Source organism: Stegostoma tigrinum, chromosome 31 (assembly GCF_030684315.1).
Source record: "Stegostoma tigrinum isolate sSteTig4 chromosome 31, sSteTig4.hap1, whole genome shotgun sequence".
In the NCBI taxonomy this organism is placed as follows: domain Eukaryota; kingdom Metazoa; phylum Chordata; class Chondrichthyes; order Orectolobiformes; family Stegostomatidae; genus Stegostoma; species Stegostoma tigrinum.
The window spans coordinates 16,492,494-16,514,246 of record NC_081384.1 but is presented as its reverse complement, the minus strand read 5'-3'; the positions used below and the strand labels follow the sequence as shown (position 1 = coordinate 16,514,246).

General features: G+C 40.0%; 1 protein-coding gene across 5 annotated transcripts in view; it reads left to right on the top strand.

Moving 5' to 3' along the window:
• etv4 (ETS variant transcription factor 4) overlaps nucleotides 1-21,344 on the top strand; it is a 107,233-nt gene extending 85,889 nt beyond the window's left edge. For 4 of the 5 annotated variants that reach the window (XM_048560847.2, XM_048560848.2, XM_048560845.2 and 1 more), the window contains 3 exons: nucleotides 2,655-2,824; nucleotides 12,653-12,754; nucleotides 14,918-21,344. In XM_048560847.2, coding sequence (XP_048416804.1) covers nucleotides 2,655-2,824; nucleotides 12,653-12,754; nucleotides 14,918-15,139 — 494 coding nt within the window. In that variant the 3' untranslated portion in view covers nucleotides 15,140-21,344. The other variant, XM_048560850.2, reaches the window with a different exon arrangement.
• Nucleotides 21,345-21,753: the final 409 nt, after the last annotated feature.

Below are 21,753 nucleotides of genomic sequence, written 5' to 3'. Positions count from 1 at the left end.
TACTGGATTGAACCAACCCTGTTTGCAGATATGCTGCAAAGCTGACTTCATCAACATTAGCAGACATTAAACTAGAATCAAATCCTGAGGGTTTTCAATGAAAAAACCTGCTCCTGGGGCTCTCTCTCTTTTGGTTTTAATCTGTTCCTTCAGCACGGTTTTAAGGGCAGAGACAGCTCACCACCACCAGCTTTTCCATGGGGAGATTTTCCTTTGATTGCCTTGTGCATTTAGTTCACACACAATTCTCATTTTGCTCTTTTGGGTAATTCTGTTCTTTATGGATAGCAGACTGATGGAAATACAGAGACACCAGCACACATTAATAAAGGGCAGGTGACCCATTTTCCACTTCATCATCTGAAGCCAAAATTGACAGTACCTTCCCCATGTGTCTGCTAGACCAATTGAATTTGCACCATCATTTGTGAATTATTATCTAAATGAGTATAGATTACAGAATCAGTTGCCATTTGTCCCTGACTTTTCAGGCAGGTTCATTCCCTATTTTAAACCCCCCAAAAAGGAGTAACTTGCAATAGTTTTCAACAATGACCCAAGAAGAGGGAATAACATTAACATCAATGATGTCAATACTTTCCCTCCTCCCTTGTCTGAGATGGAACATCCCACAGGAAACTGGAGTAATAGAACCCTGAGGACGATAGTAAGAAACTTGCATCACTTCCACAAGCAACAGAGATTACAAGGATTTTCCACTTCTTCCAGAATGCTCTGCAATAAAGTGTTCCACGTATACACTGAACTTTGAAACATCAGATATAATTTGCGGGGATGAATGAATGGCCCAGAGTAGTGATTTCATCCAGTTCAAACAATGCAAAGTCAGCCAAAGCAATCAAACCCTTTAGTTGGCTCGGTGTAAGTATCCTGTCCATCCTGATGTCAAATGTGAGTTGCCATGATATTTTAGTTCATGCCATTGTGAAACGGGGAGAGTAGGCAAGAGATGCACAACAATATAAACATTAAATAACTTGGCTCAATTACAACATATGATCTTTTTTTGTAAAAGAAAGGAATGAAAGTTGTGAATTGACTTCCACATTGAAGCGTTCATGCCAAGAGTTTGTGAGTGATCCAAGTAATTTTGTTAATACAGCTCTTTCACAAACCAAGCTGTGCCTAGTTATTACTGGCTGGGCACATTTCCTTTCAATGTGCCCAAGTGCATTTCCATTGGAAACAGTGGCTCAGTCTGACTCCAGTGGGGATGAAGTTTATTACCTCTTGGTGAATGCAGTCCAGCACAGGAGCTCACAATGAAGTGTGAACATTGTTATCGTATCGTGTAATCTTCAGCTAGGATCCCGTAACACTACGTTGTATCCTAACTTTCATTTAACAAATGCAATTCCCTCAAGTCAAGCAATAACCTTCCCAAACCCAGCAAATTAAAAGGCTATTTAGTCTGTTGAGAGCACACTCTAAGTGACGAATAAAGGAACTGCCTGTTCCCCCCAGGCTTCTATTGGTCAGTTTATTAGATTAGACCACCAATATGTCTTCTGATTTTCATACTCTCTGAGACATTAATATTAAAAGCAAAATGTTTAAAATCCAAATATTTTAATTTATACTTTAGCCTCCATCTGCTAATATTAACAGGTCGTTAGTTTACTTTGGCATTGAATAGTTGGCACATTCTTCAAATTTCTGAACACTGACTAAACTATATATTCTCAACATCAAAATGAAGAAAAGCCACACCTTCAGCGCTACATTTTTACAAAAGCTGATAATCATTTAATTAAAAACGAAGTTACGATCACCTAAGCCCTACATTTTGATTGATTGTTCTATGTCCTTTTATCTTTCATGAAACATATCCTGTCTGACCGCAGTATTATTGTAATGTGTCCTTCTTGCCTGTGCTGCCTCTGCTGTTGCCTAACTCCTTAGGACCTCCCTTCTGAGGCTCCTTGCTGCCATTTTCAATGCAGCTAGCCATATCTCTAGCAACGGTGTCTCTTTCCATGCCTACAACTGCTTCAAGAGGTGTGTTTCCGTGTCTGCAACTTTTTCAACTGAACTTTGGGAAAACGAAACTGGTTCGCATCCCCTTCGGCTAATGCCCCCTCCTGCCTGGGTTACTGACTCAGGCAGACCTGAAGGCTCATTTTCAGTCTTGAATTGAGCTGAATCCCTCGCCCTCTCCATGAATCTGCAGAGGTTAGCCATTACCCTCTGCAATGTGGCTGACCAACAAATTCTAACCCTTTTATTATCTGTGAAAGCATTGGAAGCATTTGCAGTTTGCTAATCGAACTATTGGCCACTTTATAAATGCATCTCACCTGGCCATCAAATCCTGGAGTGAGAATTAAACTTGGAACTCAAAAGCAGTGACGCTATCCAATGAGCCCTATGACACCCTTTATTCTGCAGGGTGTGTTTTTAAACAATCTTGATGTTACCTAATCAAAATACTCAATTCATTTTGTATTTTTCACAATCTGTCCTACCCCGTGGGCCTTAACTTTTCACTAGTCTTTTCTTAGGGAAAATGTACAACCAAGCTCAGTACATTTTGGAAAATATGACTGCTTGTATATCATTGCTTATAATCAAAATCAATTTCTTTCATATTTCTCTCAGCTAGGTGCAATTAATTTTTTGTTTTCATTTGGCAGGTGACATCAAGCAGGAGATCAGTACATATCGTGAGGGCCCTTTATATCAGCGTCGGGGATCCCTCCAGCTGTGGCAGTTCCTGGTTGCACTCCTGGATGACCCATCCAACTCTAACTTTATTGCTTGGACAGGTCGAGGGATGGAATTCAAACTGGTTGAACCAGAAGAGGTGAGAAAATAGTTTTGCCACTTCTTTCTTTAAAGCAGCTTTTCATATTTACATAACTATTGCAAATAAGCTAAGAATGAATGGCTAAAAACTGTTGAGAGGGAGCATCTGAGACGGACTGGCAATTACACAGTCACATGAGAACAGGGAACGGTTAAGGAGATATGGTTTGGAATGAGGGGAATCAGTTTTTATTTTGAGGGGTACTTTTTCATTCTCATGAGCTCGTTATTAACTGATAGTCAGTTGGTAACAATGCTTTTCACATTTAGCTTGACACATGGGTTATTTTGACTCACACAGAAACAGAATTAGAAGAAGTCATTAACATCTTTGATAATCAACCGTAGCTCATTGCCATTTCCTCTCATTTAATTTATGGTAGTAGCTTTTCTCTGACTATTCACCCATAACTAGGTTTTCTGAGGTGATACGGGGCCATCCAGGGATAGAGTTGCCCACTGCCCCCGTGTATTTCAAGTGTTGGTCTGGAATGAGCAGCAAGTAAGTGTTCACCCAGCGATAACAAGGTGTAGAGCTGGATGGACACAGCAGAAAATTTTCTGAAGAAGGGTTTAGGCCCAAAACACCAGCCTTCCTGCTCCTCTCGTGCTGCTTGGCCTGCTGTGTTCATCCAGCTCTACACCTTGTTATCTCCGATTCTCCAGCATCTGTACTTCCTACTACCCCTTCACGCAATGGTACTTTGGGAATTCTAGAAAAACAGAGGGTAGTAGTGGAATGCTTAAAGAAGTAGGATCAATAAATGTAGCTGGTGCTGAAGTTAGCAATAGGCTTCCAGGAGATCTTCAGAGAAGTTAGGGCTTACTTCTTTCTTTTCATTTGTTTGCTGCACAGAAAATCAGCAATTTGTCTTTAAAGTCCGAAAAGTGCTTCTCTAAAGTTTAATGTTAAAAATGGCTGTTGAGCTAAAAGAGATGATGTTGGGGCTATTTAATAGTTGATCTGAATGTTGACACCTCTAACAGTGCAGCGCTTTCCAAGCTGCACTGGAGTGTCAGCCTTGAATTGTCTACTCCAGTGGGACTTGAATCCACAAGCTTGTGCTTCAGAAACAAAGATACTACTAACTGAGCCACATTAGGAATGGAAAGGCTGTCTGGGTAAAGCAGCAGCACAAGTCTTTGAAGGTGGGAGGAGACCATGATGAATTGGCAAAGCTATTGGCAATGTAAGCAAGCAGAAACAAGCACAGAATATGTTAGTATCAAGACAGCAGAGGAGTGGTTCTGCTGCCAGAAGATCAACATTAGAATTCTTGTCAGGAGTACATCTGGGAGGAAATATTATTCAGAAAAGTTTGAAAATAGAGGGTCATTTCAAAAGAATTTGGGATTTGAAAGATTTGAGGATTTGAGTTTGTTTTGGGGCATGTGGGCATGTATTATTGGTGTAGACAGGATTTCTTTTCTCTTGGATGAGGTAATGATAAAGTTGCCATCGTCCTACCAGACCATAGGCTACTCTCTCATTAGACAGAAGCAACTGGTGACCGTTTAACCTAAGGGTCGTCTTTCCTCTGGCAAGAGAAAGGAGAGTTCTTCTTGGCAACCTCAACCAGTGTAGGAATTGAACCCACACTGTTGGCATCACTACATCACAAAATAGCTATCCAGCCAACTGAGCTAGCAAACACCCAGAACATGGGTGAAGCTATGAATCGAACCACATGATAAGGTGGGAACCTTTGAAATAACCCCTTCTTCCTCCACCCATACTGCTTTTCCAGCACCACATTCCTCTCTTGCTTTGATCAGAATCTTCTTAGCCTTGACTGGACGTTGATCCTCAACTTCAAGCTTAAAAGCATAAGCCATTCACATAAAAACCTGATGAAGCTACGTTCTTGGCTGTTGCCAGGAACAAGTTTAAAACTGTTTGCATTTTCAATGCTTTTAAACAAGCATTGATAATGCCCCTTTTAGTATCTGGATGAAATCCTCATTCCTTGAGGCGGGGTTTGATGTTTACAGAAACTGTATTGATAAGAAAGAGCAGAGTCTTTTAGAGAGGTTTACATATGATTGAAAATGTTGAAGAGACAAGATGGAAAAAATTGACAGCGGTAGATGCATCAGGCACAGTTACAGGAGGTACCTATGAGACAGGAAATGTGTACATTGGCAAAACTTTTAAATAAAGTAGATTGAAAAGAAAATACACATTTGGAAGAAATAGTAAAAATACCCATTATAATTGGCCTGACTGAGCTCACTTGCCCAGTTCCTGTCACAGCTTTTCTATACGTGAGCAGTTAAAGAAGCCATAATACATCAATTACATTGATAATATTTTGATGCACAGCTAGATCATTTTAAAAACAGTCTGTGGTGAATAGTGTTAGGCTACAATGCGGTTTAGTTCAGGAAGGTGTTGTTGAAGAAGGGTACAATCACAGGAGCAAATCAGTTCAGGAAGACTCTTCAGCTTTTTGTTGTTGATCAATCTATTAATGGTCTAATTGTATTTCCCTTCCTATCTCATCCCAGCCAGCTGTTTCTTAAATTACTCTAGTTTTTAATCTCCTGTAACCCACTTAGAATCTGTTTCAAGTGGCGATCTGCTTTGGGCAAGGAAATATTTTCATCACCCTCTTGGAAGTTGGAATTTCAGAGATTTTAATTTTCAAGTTTGTTTTAAAACAAACTGCTTTTTTTGCTGTTATGATGTCACCCATGTAGGAGCCAAAACCAATTTGAGGGGGGAGCCATTACATTTCTAACCAGTCATTTCTAACTTGGGGAAAAATGGACCAATTACACTATCTGCTGAAATAGCAATTGAGCTAATATGACAATGTCAAAATCTGACATTTATCACTGGACTGAATCTTTAGCATAATCCTAACTACTTAGGGGTAAGACGTAAAACTAAATATGGTTTAAAATGTATGAAATTCAACTTTTTTGTGAAAAGACTTGTTGGGATTCAAATTCTAAATCATTGATTACTCTGGTGCTGTCTTTGAATATGTAGCCAACCCTTTTGCCCACAGTGACCTCGTACTTCTCCCCACCTCCTCAAATCATTGCCTGATTTCACCCCTGTCTCAGTCCATCAGCTGAAGAAATTCATCTGTTGTTACATCTGAATGTGACTGTTTTAATGTACTTTTGGCCAGCACCCAAATTCTTTTCTCTCTCTGTAAACTTGAGCTCATCCAAAACTCTGCTGCCTGTATCCTAATTTGCACCAAGCTCCATTCATCCATCACTCTATGCTGTCAGCTACGCAATGTCTTAAAATTCATAGCCTTGTTCTCAAAACTCACCGTGGCCTTACCCCTCTCTACCTCTGTAATCTTCTCCAGCACCAAGTAATTTTGCACTTGTCTGCAACACCTACAATTTCAACTGCTGTACCACTGATGGTTGTGCCTTCGTTTGTGAGATCCAAACTTTCTAAATCTCTCTACCTCTCATCTCCTTCCTTTCTTCACAACACTCCTTCAAGCCTCCGTCTTTGACCAATGTTTTTGATTATCTGCCTTAATACATCTTCTGGTGGCTCAGTGTCAAATTTTAGTTTATAATGTTCCTGTGCAGCATCTTGGTAAACTATTGTTGGTGGTCTTGTTGCCCTTCACAGGATCAGATCCAAAATCAATTGGAATCCACCCCCAAATGCTTTGTATAAAATCTTGAAGGGAAATTTTACAAAATAGCACTTAGGAAGAACAGATCTTAGGAATCTCACTACGCATTCCCCAAATGAGCTGAGTGACAGGAAACAGAGAAATTAACGGTCAATGGATATTTTTTGAGCTGGAGGAATGTTTGTAGTGAAATTCCCCAAGAGGTGATATTGGGACTGTTGTACCCCTGAAATATGCTAATGATCTAGATCTTGGTGTACAGGGAACAATTTCAAAGTTTGCAGTGTACAAAAGCATGGAATAATTGTAAACTGAGAGGACAGCGTACAACTCCAGAGGACATAGACAAGTTGATGAAATGGGGAGATAGATGGCAGATGAGTTTCAGAACAGACAAGTGCGAAATGATGCATTTTGGTAGAAGGAACATTGTCAGGCAATATAAAATTCTATGGTAAGTGCAGGAGTCGAGCAACTTGGGTGTATATGTGCATCAATCACTAACAGTGGCAGAATAGCTGGAGCAGTACATAAAGCATACAGTATCCTTGGTGTTATTAATAGGAGCATAGTGTACAAGAACAAGGAGGTGATGTTGAACTCATACAAGACTCTTGTTAGACCTCCATTGGTGTATTCTGTACAGTATGGCAGCCACACTACATAAAAGATGTGAGCGCATTGGTGAGAGCACGAAAGCAGTTAAAAAAATGGTTTCAGTTATAGGAAACTTCAGTTATGAGGAAAGATTGAAGAAATTGGGACTGTTCTCCTTTAAAAGAAGGCTGAGTGGCAATTTGATAAAGTTTTCAAAATCATGAACAGCCTGGTTAGGGTAGATTGGGAGAAACTGTTCCTGCTTGAAAAAGGAACAAGGGAAAGTGGGCTTAAATTTAGTGATCTCCAAAAGAAGCAAGGGTGAAGTTAGTGAAAACATTTTCAGTCAACAGCACGTTAGGATCTGAAGCGCACTGCATAAAGGTATGGTGGAAGCAGGTTCAATTGAAGCATTCAAGAGGGCGTTGGATAGTTATTTGGAGAGAAATAGTGTGTAAGGTTATGCAGAAAAACACTCAGTTATGATGCTCATTTAACGAGCTGGTGCTAGCATGATGGGCTGAATGGCCTCCTTCTGTGATTTATGTCTGAATTCCCAATTTGCATTTCCAGTAATCAAGGAAAAGAAATTACAGCTTTCTAAACATGAATATTTCTATTTACATTGTAAGAATTTTCTAATCAATCTGTTCAAGGATATTACGACACACCCCTGGACCAAGTGGGACTTGAACTTAGGCCCCCTGACCCAGAGATAGGAACTAGATAGAACAGAGATAGGCACCACTAAAGCCATCACTATTTCTGTTGCAAACAGAGAACTTTATATAGAGACTGTTGATTCTTCATATTTTCTTTGTTGTCCTTCAATCAGCTTTTGTTTGATTTCAGGAAACTTGGAATGGAAATCTTTTTGCTTTGATGATCCTTTATCTGCCACTTTGATGAATGCATGTTTAAGTTAACGCTCACTTCTGTGCATCTGGGAGCTCACATGCTCAGATTAGAATGCAGGGGGCACTTTATGGATTGATTCTTTGATGGAATTCACTACCATAGAAAGACATTGAAGACAAAACATTGTGTTTTCACAATGGATGTAGATATAGCTCTATAAAAACTGAAAGCACCATTGGTGCTGTAAATCAGGAACAAAAACAAAGTTGCTGAAAAAGCTCAGCAGGTCTGGCAGCATCTGTTAAGGAAAAAACAAGTCAACGTTTTGTGTCCAATGACCCTTCTTCTGTAGATATAGCGCTCGTGGCTGAAGGGATATCGGGGGAGAACATTTGTTACATTCCATCTGCCAGTGTTTCTGGTGGGTGGACTGGGAGAAGTCATATCAGCTGATGAATTAACTATTGCAGCACTGTCAGATTTTTGCTGGCTAGACTGAAGCCGAATGCCAGTTATGGAGCGCAGAACCTGGTGCTTAGGAACATGTGAAAAATTCAGCCAGGGCAGGAATCAGCAGTGCAATTTGGAGACTTAATAATCTGCCAGTTTCCATTAGGAACTGGTTTTGCCATCTTGCAATTTGTGTGCAGTCGTGCCCATTTTCCCAGCAGTGCTGTTTAATACCTGGGTGTACTGGTTAAAACCCTGCAATTGAACACTGCTCTTACAAAGTTTCTTTAAGGAAGATAGACTTGCCAAGGCATTCAATTTGTTAAGCTAGCATTTTACTTGATTTGTAACACTCATTATAATGTAATATTTCAAATTTCTTCAGAACAAAGGGACAACTTTTGAGTGATATCTAAATGGAATCTGCGGATATAAATTTGAGTTATGGAGCAGGAACTTTCAGACCATGAAATAAAATCCATGGTTCAATTCTGATAAATGGCTCCACTTAAGTAGTTTATTCAGATATGTTCTGCTCACATTAGTATCCCCTAAAATCCTAGGGGCATATGAAGTCTGTTAATTAGTCACAATTCACCGAAACCTGCCATTTTAAGCTTTCTCCCTAATCACTCTTTATTTGGTATGTAGTTCCACAGATATTTAAAGTTTTCCAATATATCACTCATATGTAGCCATTTAAAACATAGAACACAAGTATTAATATAATTTTCTGTTTCTTTCTGGTTACAATCTTAGTCCATTTTTATTTGGGTGCTCCTCAGTAAATTATACTCAAGGAAACAGAATTTTCTGATCATCTATAACTCAAGAATTTATAGCACTTACTAGGGGCAGGAATGATTGAGAATTCTCTCCCCTAATTATTGTTGAGTGATCTCTTTGCAGTCGAACACAGGTACGTAGACATTAGCCAACATCATGTTTGAGAGGCACTCATAGGTTTGGGTTTTTTAGAGGTTTGGGTTTTGTTTTTGAAAGTAAGGAGATGACGTTTGCTGAAAGAACAGCTATTCAACAGCAGACAACTTCTCCCAAGGACCCAACTCAAGTCGCTGTTAAGGTAACTGCTGAAAAACATAAAGGAGAGGTTTCATGATCATAGATTCCCTACAGTGTGGAAACAGGCCCTTTGGCCCAACAAGTCCATACTGATCCTTGGAGCATCCCACCCAGACCCATCACCCTATAACCCACACATCCCTGAACATTCTGGGAAATTTAGCATGGCCAATCCACCTATTCTGCACATTTTTGGACTGAGGGACGAAACCGGATCACCTGGAGGAAACCCACACAGACACAGGGAGAATGTGCAAACTGCACACAGAAAGTCACCTGAGGCTGGAATCAAACCCTGGTCCCTGGCGCTGTGAGGCTGCAGTGCAACCACTGAACCACTGTGCCACCCCCGTGTTCCTTTTTGATTAGCATCTCCTGTTTATCAATGGGGTTGCGTTCAGTCTCCACTGTGCCGGATCACCCAAGTTGCAATACGGCAACTCTGCAGAGCAGAAGATTTTACCTGTACTGCGCTGCTCAGTGACGATGACATTAATATTGTTTGGCATGTTAGCACTTGCGTGATTTACATGTTACACCTCCTGAAGGTATTGGCTCACCTAATACCACACCAAGATGACCATTGTGTGAACATAGGCTATGGGCATTGACTGGCTATTAATCTGTGTGTACATCATAAACTCACCTCGACTGTTTATGTACATTGTGGCACTATGCAATGGATAGCAGTGAGAAATGGAGTTTCTTTTCCCACTGGTTCAAGGTCTTCTCTCATTAACCCAAATCGATTGAGATGGAGTATCTTTGGTGATTGGACCATGTTCCCTGAGGAATGGTTTGGCACAATGCCACTCCTATGCTCTAAGCTAATACAGTAGCACCCACAATCTGTTAACATTGCAAGGTCTGCCTCGATACCTACAACCTGGGACTCGCGCATCATCCACAATGAGCTATTGCTTTCTGCTGGGCCATGCATCATTTTGATTTGCTGACATAGAAATGGCATCATTCTCTGCCCAGGGCTAGGTGCTGACAGTTAAAAAAAATCAACATTTACGACAAAGCAATAAACCAAGGAGATCAGTGACATGCCCATTAGTGTCAGTGGTGATTGATGACTCCATTTAACAAAGTTACTCTCCCTTGGTATGCAGAACTTGCAGAAAGCATTGTACATTTGAGGGCACATTGTTAAACAAAGACCAGTTGGTTAATGAAGTTCAATGATTTAACCCTTAGGATGTCTACCTTTAGACTATACTCTTAGAGGGAACAATAATAATTAGTTTATTGTGTATATAATGCTGCACACTGAGGTGAATGGAAATTCTGATCTCTGCTTCGCTAATATTACTCACGAGAGGTTGAAACAAAACCCCCGCTGGCTGTACACCAATAATGTGACCTACCACATTACAATATGTACAAAGCGGCCATAGTCGTCCAATCACTTCCAGTGTCCAAAGTTCCAGCCGGAGAACGAGCCTGTGGCTGAGCTATTGATGACTGTGAGAATCCATCAATGTTCTCCAAGTGATGCCTTGAAAATGGGATGATAACTTTGGAAAAATGTGGAAGAAAGCTTAAGCTTGCAGACAAAGACCCAATTCTTTGATGAGAGTAAACACAATTGCTTACCCTGACTAGCCATTTCTTAGAAGCAGCATTAGATTCTAGTTTCTGTCAGTGACTATTGAGCAATTGGTCAGTCTCTTCTGTTGTAACATTCTTTTCTATGATAGCATTTTCTCTTGCTTCTAAGGCTCTTTGGGCTTCTGCTTCCACAGCTACTCATTACTAGCCAGTATCTTATCCAAGTGCCTACTCTTTCTTCCATTGGTGAGACTTCGTACTCAGCTGAATCCACAGACCCATTCCAGTTGGTACCTTCTGGGCACTGATAGGAGTGCTGCCTGTTGGTGCCATCTTGACATGAGATGTTAAAGGCCTGTACGCCCCATCATTAGGATCTAACAATGACCACAAAACCATTGTCAATTGTCAGAAAGATCCATCCGTGCTCACCAATGTCCTTCATGGAAGAAACTTCCCCCCCACCTGCCTCATATGACCTACTTGTGATTCCAGACCCACAATAATATCATGACTCTTAACTGTCCTCTGAGCAATTAAGAATGGACAATAAATGTTGGCCTGGCCAGTGCCTATATCCTGTAAATGAATAAAAAAAATTAAATGAGCTATGATCTTATTGAATGACCGAGCAAGTTCGGGGGCAAAATGATCTACTGCTCCTTCTAATTCTTGCATTTGCATGTTACATCAAGAATATTCATCTCTGCCATGTTGAAAATGTTCCAAAAGTAAATGAGCCTATGGCCATGTGGAAAGGTTAAATCAGCTACACACCAAGCAAGTACATCTTCGAAGTAACAGCTGTGTATTACTGTGCTTACATTGTGAAAATGAGGGCTACAATCTTAGCAAAAGAGAAACAAAAGTCAATAGTATCAAGTGAATCTTTTAAGAATAATTTAAATATGGGAAACCTGAAAGGAATTAAGAAGTACTGGAAAAGCACAGAAGCTTTGTCAACATCTGTAAGAAAAACTTACATTTTAATTTGTACTCAGAACAAATACAAAAAGGTATTCATCCGAACTATTAACTTACCAAATGAGCGCACTCTGAGACTTTTATTCTGATGACTTGTTTCTGGGCCCCAGATGATCTGCTGTATTGTCTTTAATGTAACACTTTAATGTTGCTGAGTAAATCCATGTAGACCTCTGAACTCACAAAGTTGTACCATGAGGGGACTATTATGAAATATTAAATCATTTTCTGCATCACATTAGGAAAACTCTGCTACTGTTCATAATTTATTTTTTTAAATTGTTTTTGGGATGTGAATATTGCTGACACAGACTGTGATAATTGCCCATTACGAAGATCCCTCAAGAAGGTAGCTGTGAGTGAGGACAGAAAACGCAGATATCTGTGGTGTTCTGGCCCTGTGGTTCTGTTATTGGGCCCTGATATACCCCTATCTGGGCCCTAATTACAACCCACCTTCTTGAGATGGTGCAATCCCTGAAGTGTTGATATGACTACAGCACATTTTTCTAATAGCAGGTTAATTGACATTCCTATATCATTTCAGAGAACATTACTGTGGACTCAGAACCTGTAGACCAGACTGGTTAAAACTGGTGATATCCTTCCCTGGAAGATGGAAAAGACCAGAATCATTCATTTATTTTTGTGCACATGTTGAACAAATGATTTTCCTTCTGTAGGTGGCAAGACTGTGGGGAATGCAAAAGAACCGACCAGCCATGAACTATGATAAACTTAGCCGTTCACTTCGCTACTATTATGAGAAGGGGATCATGCAAAAGGTAAGCTCAATGTAATTATTAAAGTGAGCATTTTGTAGTTAGCACCTGCATCAAATCAGACAATTGCATAGGTTAAAACTTAGCCCCACAATTGCCCCATCCACAAAACCCTTCTATAAATTGCATGACTAGCTTCTCTGCTCCCTGCCAGTCAGCCATCCCTCTACCTTTGCCATCTCCTGATGTCAATCCTCATTTACGACTTTAACACACTTCCTTTTGCACATCATTGGATAAGACTGCAACTTCCAAAAGACATGTCACAGATACAATCCAATCCAGAGAGGATTGGGTCATGAGTTTCAGTTTCAGTTCTACAGTTGAACCTCTCAGAATCCCTGCAGTGTGGAAAGAGGCCATTTGGCCCATTGAGTCTACACTGACCCTCTGAAGAGCATCCCATTCCTACACTAACTCCCTACCCTGTCTCTGTAACCCTACGTTTCCCATGACGAAACCATATAACCTACACATCCTGGACACTACTGGGCAATTTAGCATGCCCAGTTCAGTTAGTCTGCACATCATTGGACAGTGAGACGAAACAAGAGCACGCGGTGAAATTGCATGTAGATGCTGGTAGAACACGCAAACTCCATGGAAAACAATCACCCAAGGCTAGAATTGAAACCTGGTGCCTGGCACGGTGAGGTAGCAGTGCTAATCACTGAGCCACTGTGCTGCCTGAAACCAACTCCCTAAATCATATGAAGTAAAATTCAGTATGGGTCATCTGAGATTGTGATAGGGGTAGTATTGCCAATTGATCCACTTTGGCAAGATTGGATGTGATGGGAGAGAGCAAAACAGACAAGGGAGCAGTCAGACTAAATTCCTCCAGGAGAGAGAATGCAAGACTCAGGAGCAAGCATAGACCATTCTGCCCCACAAGCCTGCTCCATAGTGTAGTAACATCATGGCTGATTTGATGATGGCTTCAACTGTGCTTCATTGCCTCCCACAACCCTTAAGTCACCTATTGTTCAAAAATCTTATCTAACTCAACCTTAAAATTATTTAATGACTAAGCTTTCACTGCTCTCTGAAGAAGGAAATTCGATGACTAACTGCCCCTTGGAAGAGTGAGGAAATAGCTCCTGAGTCTTAAGTGGGAGACTGCCAAACTATATCACCCTATTCTTAAATCTTGTGTTTCAATAAAATTGCCTTTCAAATTTCTAAACTCCAATGAGTATAAATCCGACCTGATCAACCTTTCCATAAATAACCCACAACTTTAGTCGTAATCCTTAAAGGAGCAAATATGTTTCCACTCCCTTTCTGTCTCCTCCCCATTCCCATTAAAGTCCAGAGTTAAGATATCTTTGTATTATGGAGCCAGAATGATACGCAACCTATATAAGGTTAAACTGTAGACTCCCTTGCAGTTTTATTTCTGATCATTTAGGAATTCTTTGCCAAACAGTTTACAAAATGATGAGCAGAAAAGCAAGTGGCAGCAGTAGGTGAAATAATAGTGGTGAAGAAAGTGTGGGAAATTGGTAGTATGTTGGAAAGTCTTTATTTTCTGTTTACTATGCAGTCTATTCTACTGGACTGAAACTACTTCTTACCTTAATATTTCTTTTGATGGGGAGAGAACATGGCCACATGTTTTCCATACAGTTTTCTGGCCCAGGAACTGATCAGGTGCCAAAAAATTGCAATCTATTGCGAAGGTACCTTGGCACTTTTAGGCTTGCTTGAAGTCTTGCCTTCCAGTAGGCAATCTGGTGTGGCATTGAGCTACATTAGGTCCTTGCTCTGTGCGGTTTTCTAATCCCATTTGAGTCACAGTAATTGGCCTTTACTTCTCTGTGCTAGAGAAAAGTAATTAGCCGGACTTGCACTTCTGTTCACAGAGCACTGATATGCTCGGCAAGTGCATGGATGTGCGGGAGTCGGCTGAAGACAGGAGAGGGTTTTCTGTGATGCCCTCCATAGTCAAATGGCCTGCCAAGATTCATGTCAAAGCTTGTATATGAGAAAAAAAAATTTTCTGGCAATCATGGAAAGTCAATTTCTTCATGAACTGTCAAGGGAGGAGAGGAATGAACTTGAAAAGAAGTCTGACGCAAGCTCTGAAGTGAACCATTGTTATCCTCTGCATATAGAGCAGCTGGGTGCCCTCTGGTGTACTCCAATGACTGTTGCTGTTTGCAGGTGGCTGGCGAGCGATACGTGTATAAGTTTGTCTGCGAACCTGAAGCGCTCTTCTCTTTGGCATTCCCTGACAATCAGCGGCCACTGCTGAAGTCTGAATTCGATCGGCACGTGAATGAAGAAGACACTGTTCCCCTGTCTCACCTGGACGAGAACACTGCCTACATGCCAGATGCGGGCTGCATCAATTCACAGCACTATAACAAAGGATACATGTATTGATCAACAACAAGGCGAATGTTGGGTTTTTAATCTCTCTTAATTGCACTGCAACAACTATTAGAAACTGGTAGAAATTATAAGTTAGAATCTGTTGCTTTAAACGTACGTATATCAAATAACTGGGGATATAAAGTCATTGTGTATATGATTTTTAGAGGATTGGTTTGTCTATTTCTTTTCTTGCATTTGTCTCACCCAATACATATACACATTGTACAAGGCTCTTTTGTAGTTTGAGGCAGGGCTTTATAAAACAAAAAAATCTCATTATTCCCCAATAAGTATCAAATTGATCAAGCCCAAACATATATTTTATTTGTTCTCAATTTTTTTTTGAAAACTGCTATTTTGTGCTTTTATAATTGAGTTTCATTACAAGAGTTTCTTGTAAAATCTGCCAGAACATTTTCAGAAATATACCCAACATTCAAAGGCTCATGTCTGCTAAATGAATAGATATTCCTTGTTTTCTGACAATAGTCTGTTTCTCACTCCCTCTGCAGTCGGGACATCTTTGCTTTCTTGCCTCTTTAACTTCTAAGTTTTGTGCTTAATCATCATTGGTTAACGCCATTTGGAGTCTCCTACTGTAGACTGTGTTTCTGTTTAGCAGAGATTTCGCTTGGAAACAGATACCACAGTTCCCCAAAAATCTAAGATTTTGGACTCACACTAGAACAGTTAGATTTTAAAGAGGAATATTTTTATTCTCGAATTGTTCAAAGGGGAAGGAAGATCTGCTTTGAAGATCCTCATAACAGTAAGATAGTTATTGCGGTAAACAAAAAAATGGTAAAAGTTGTAATTTGGATGTGAATTAGAAAATCACCACATGAGTAAAATGAAAGTTAAATAATCTGAATTAAGCAAAATTGAATAGAGGAGTAGTAGCAAAGAAGTTCAGAAAAAATGGCAGTGGAATTGCAAAACCCAATATTTACTTGTAAAACAAGCATAATATTTTGTTCCACAACACACTAAACATAAAATGCATTAAATCACTTGCTTTCAGATACAATTCCATATTCAAACCTAATCTTGAATCGAGTCCATGCTGTGACTAATCAGCTGACTAGTGGTTAGTTTGCTTCACTGCAAACAGAAAAGGTGAATCGAATCTTTGTCGTGAAAACACCTTTTTAAAGTGGGGGAGAAGAGTTCTGTTTGAAATGGGATAGTCCTGCTTCAGAATCCAGCAGCGTGCAGTATAACTATCAGGCAATTGTAATAGCAGTGTACAATCCACATCAAATCTGTGGAGAGGGCATGGATTGTAACTTTATCACTTCTATTAGAGATTATCACATAGCTGTACATTTAGACATTTTATTATTACTCAAGCATGAGGTTGGGATATGGAAATAAATGATCCAAGTGTCAATTTACTGAAAATTACACTTCAGATTAATCGGTTGGGGAAATAAATTCTCATTCCAGGAATTAGTGGAATCTAGACAAAAACCTAAACTTTGCTATCTGTATTCTGACTGAACCATTTCTGAAATATGTGCATTCTATATCTAGTTCCCAGTGAGCACATGCTCGCAACACAAAATTTTGTACCAGGGAACAATCTCTGAGAGCTGACTGGATTAGAAATGACAACAATGACATTTCTCTGTAATTAGAATTAGCACCCAATGATTGTTGAAGGTAATTTTTCTCAAGCATGCAATGACCCAGCAGTGGGTATGGAATATACCCCTCCCAATGAATGCAAGGGAACTGGTGGGAGAAACAGATAATTGAGCGGCATCGAAGAGATGCCTGTCCCTTTCCTCCTACCAGAGAAATTACATTTTGATCAACCTTCATGCACTTAGGCAATTAATCAATAAACACTCGAGGGTCTCATCTGGCATAGGCTGCCATTACATAGCTGCATTTGGAATGTGAAGGTGTCAGCCTATCAGAAAGGTAAATCCCTGTCTGTCAGTTTGTTTGGGAGGGGATGGTTTGTGCTAATTTGTGCAAGACCTAGGGTAGGATTTTGACCTCCAGGAGGCTCTCTCAAGCAGCCCCTAAATTTGAGTGGTAATCCTGCAGTTGCCTGTCTGCCTGGTGGGCCGAGATCTCTCGCTGTGGGTTTGTAATTCAATGATTATCAATGAGTTTCCCAATCAAGCATGTATTCTATCCAAGATCTGCCATGGACTTCTCTCCAGGAAAATTGTCCACTTTTGAGCTTTGTCTGTAGATGGAAAAATTCTGCCTCGGGTGTTGGAACAGACAATGTTTCATTCCTCTTAAACGCTTTTACCTTGATCAGCATTCAATCCAATTCATTTTTGGATATGATAATTACTATCATGCCAGCTCAGGTTGTGCATTTTTTTGGCTTAAACCCAAATCAGTTTGTCCACCTGCCTGTGCCTGCAGGTTTTGGGAGATATTACTCATTGAAGAGTTACTCACAGATTATTTATATCACACTCCCTGTGTCATAGCCTTGTATTTCCAGCATGTGCCCCATGGTAGACGTAAACTAAACATGAAATTGAGGAGTACAAATGGATCATTTACAGCACCCCTGATGCAATTAGTTGATATTAGTGTAAGGAACAAAATTATGAGGAATAAAACTCCACCAGCCATGTATTATTAAGTGAAAATAAGGAATAAATGCCTTGCCAGCCAGTTTAGAGTCTGTAGTAGGACTTGTTTAAGTCTTTTATTTACTCACAGGTATTTAAGTCTCGTCATGTTAATACGGAGGTGGCATGATCTCAGTGAAGTGATGATTAAATTGCATGTGGAGTACTAGGTGCCTCTGTGGCAGAGGAACAGTTAAAGCTACCTCTCATATTGACCAATTTCTATACCGATAGGTAAAATATGATGTATTTTAGGTTCACTACTTAATGCGTGGAAATGTACTAATCACTTTTGGCCTGTCCCACAATGACCACATTAGTTGAAACTAAGCTGGTTAATTGTTGCTTTTGCCCTGTTTTCTTAAGACGCTCAGCTAGTCTGAAGGAAAAATGATCTACTGTGGTCAAACGCTTTTAAGGGTAGTCATGAGCCATATCTGCTGATATTTGTAGGAATAAGAACTTTGCAAGGAAGCATGGTATTTATATTGCATGGTTAAAAGAATCATATTATCCAACAGAAGTTGCCATTTTGGGCAAGTTCTAAGCATGTTGCACCTGAAATATGCAAATTTGGGACAACCAATAATTTCAAAATTTCCTTTAAAAATGCATTTATAAAATTAGTGTTTGAACCAATTTTCATTTGCTTTGAGGTCCAGATTGTGATCATTTATTTTGCTGTCATCCTGTAAACAGCAAGATCAGCAAGTAGGTTGCACATTGCCATTACAAATGTAATATCATTGTATTCTGTGCAATGGGTGTTTTATTTTACTTGAAGCTTTTATAAGTTACTGTTTCACTGACAGATGTGTCTGTTAGATGATGCTCTCTCGTAGTTTATCCTGGATGTTCTGGCTGAAGGTTGATAGCAAAGAGTGGATGTATATCACGAAATTCTTGAACAAAACAGGAAAACGAGGATCAAGTTTAAAACACACAGGTTTCCAGCCTTGATTTTGCTCTCCCACTGAAAGCATCGATTGCCTGGGTACAGTTCAATGATACTAGACCCAGATTGGCATATCTTCATGTATATATTTAGGCACTGAGTGTGGGCAGTTCAATTGATATTGAGGGTGCCTTACTGTCCAGAATAGCCATGTCCATATACAGCTCCCTGCTGGTTTGGGTTACTACTCGAGGATACTGTTGTAAATGTAGAAAATAGAACCAGCGTAGGCTATTCAGCCCATACAGCATGCTCTACTGTTCAATGTGATCTTAGTTGATCCTCTAACTCAATGCCTTATTCCCAATTTCTCCCCATACCCTTTGCTTCTGATAAAATCAAAAAGGAATCTGTATCTTTCTTGAATATTAGTGGCTTGGCCTCCACAACATTCTGTGGCAGAGAATTCTACATGTTAGCTACCCTTTAAGTGAAGAAATGTTTCCCAACCTCAGTCCTAAATGGTCTACCTAACGCTGTGACCACTGGTTCAAGACTCGTCAACCAGGAAAACATTCTCCCCACATCTAGCCTCTCCAGCCCTGTTGGAATTTTATGTGTTTCAGGCAGGTGCTCCCTCATATTTCTAAATGCATGTGAGCACAGGCCTGGTAGAACCAATCATTCCTAATAGGACAATGCCAAGATAATAAAATGTGAGGCTGGATGAACACAGCAGTCCAAGCAGCATCTCAGGAGCACCTCTCTGATGAAGGGTCTAGGCCCGAAACGTCAGCTTTTGTGCTCCTGAGATGCTGCTTGGCCTGCTGTGTTCATCTGCAGTTTCCATTATCTCTGATTCCTAATGGGACAACCTGCTATCCCTGGTATCAGCCTAGTAAACTCCACTCCACTCCTCCTAAGGCAAGTGTATCCTTTCTTAGGCAGGGAGACCAAAATGCAAACACTCTACAAACTGAAATTCAAAGTTTCTAGCATCTTGTGTTGCCACGGCTCAGTTATGTTCTGTTTTTGCCAACTCTAGCATTGGGAAAGCTATCTCCTGCTTTCTGGACAGCCAGATAAATGACGGTACAGAGTATTAATGAAAAACAAACCACCAGTAACCTCCAACTGTAGCACCCACAGTGAGTGTGCAGATGCACTGAATGATGTGGTTTCTTCTTCAATAACTAACTGTTCAAAGCATCTTTATCCAACATGTAGTGAATGTTTTATATAGAATTTGACAGTAGATCCAACAGGGACTTGAGAGGAGTAAGTGGGCAGCACTCCGATATAAAACCAAAGTTACCGGATCTGGCGGCTGAACACTCAACTCACTGCTTGGATCAAATTTTGTCCAGGGAACACAGTTGTCAATTGTAAAACTCACAAGCAGCTGAACAGTCGGCCACATACAACTGAGAAGTCCATAAATAGCTATGAATTTCTTTTACTCCAATCCCACCCTTTTCCAATACCACCCTCGCTGCGTTTATTGCTGATGCATTTTTCAGAAAATGCCCACAATGGCTCAGTGGGTCCATGATCAAGTAGCTGAGCCACTTGCATTGGGTTTTTAACCCCTGAATTATGTTGGATTAGCTAATCTCATCCAGAACATGTGTAGCAAAGTACACAAACTTCTTCTTCATAGAATTAAGAAGCAGGGAGAGTGAAGGGAAGAGAGTTTTCTCCCTCTGCTTGTTATCCAGTGGCTCTTGCTGGTTATGCCTGTGCAAGTATTGGATGTAAGTCTCCCATCTACAGCGACTCTTGGTCAAAGCTCACACACACAAATAAGGACCTGTGGAACAGTGCCTCAGCAATAAATCAATATACCTTCAGGAAAAGAGATGAAGAATTTGGTCAGCAAAATAACATTAGTTTATGTTGAGCAAGAATCATTTTCTGGCACTACTTAAGGAAAATGGCTTCAATTATCACAGCAATCAGTGATTATGTAGCACTGTGCATATTGCAGATGTTGATCTCAATTGTCACTGCTTGTACATTTGTTATGGGAAGTGAGGCTTTTTTTTCTATAAAAAATGACTTTTCAAGAGAATGATTGGTGCTGGGGCTGAGAGCTATCTTTTGGTTTCTGACATCTAAGCCCTACTTTTACTTGCACCCAGGATCCAAGTGCGTTCCAGGATAGGCTCAAAGCCTCTCTGTTCACTTGTGTACAAAATGAGCTTCAATTTTTCTGTCAATCAGCAGAGCTCACAAGTTAGCAATTTTACACACAGGAACTATTATGTTATCCGAAGTGGGCACAATTAATATAGTGAAGTGCAGTGAGAGTTACCATTCCGAGGTTGAAACTAGTAGGAGCTTGGAACCACATCTCTCTGTGTAGTACCTTCATCTAGAGTGCTTTTAACTGCCATTTAAGTTCAGGCAGGAAAGTGGCTGTACTCCAGTGCTGTTATCCCCATCCAGACTCAACTAATCTACAAGGTCTGTTTACATCAACTTTCAATTGATGTAATTTAATGATAGGATGAGCCTAAGATTCACTGTACCATTGTTATTTCTTTTATTGAGTAGCTTGACAAAATAAAGTGATCATGCATTTGTAAATAATGTAATCTGTTTTTCAAGGATTTTTGCATAAAATAGTTGAATATTGAATTAGCTACGAATGTCGTAGTTGCAATTCAGTTGTAAATGAACATTAATCAATAAATTGAAACCATTATACACTCTATCATCACCAGTTTAACTAGCCTTTTTTAAAGGCATTGTTCAAGCATCCAATTTCTGGTTTAGCAGTCAGATAGTTTGGGATTAATATTCATTAAGTGTCAAATATTTCACAGCAATTCAGAGATAATAACTTCATTTAAAATGCGTAGCATTTCATCATGTAATTAAGGTCTTCCAAAACAGACAGCTAAGCAAAATACAACTTACTTTGAAGAAAATAATCCCCATAATATGGGGGAGCATATCCAACTGCTCAAATAATGACAACTAATTTGAATCATCATTGGAATAGTCAGAAAGGCATTCCCTCTGCAATCAAGAACCTCTAAATATCCTCCGATATTTATGGGTATAACTGAATTATAGACAAAAATGTCAATTTTGTATGTGTTACATATATTCATTCCCAG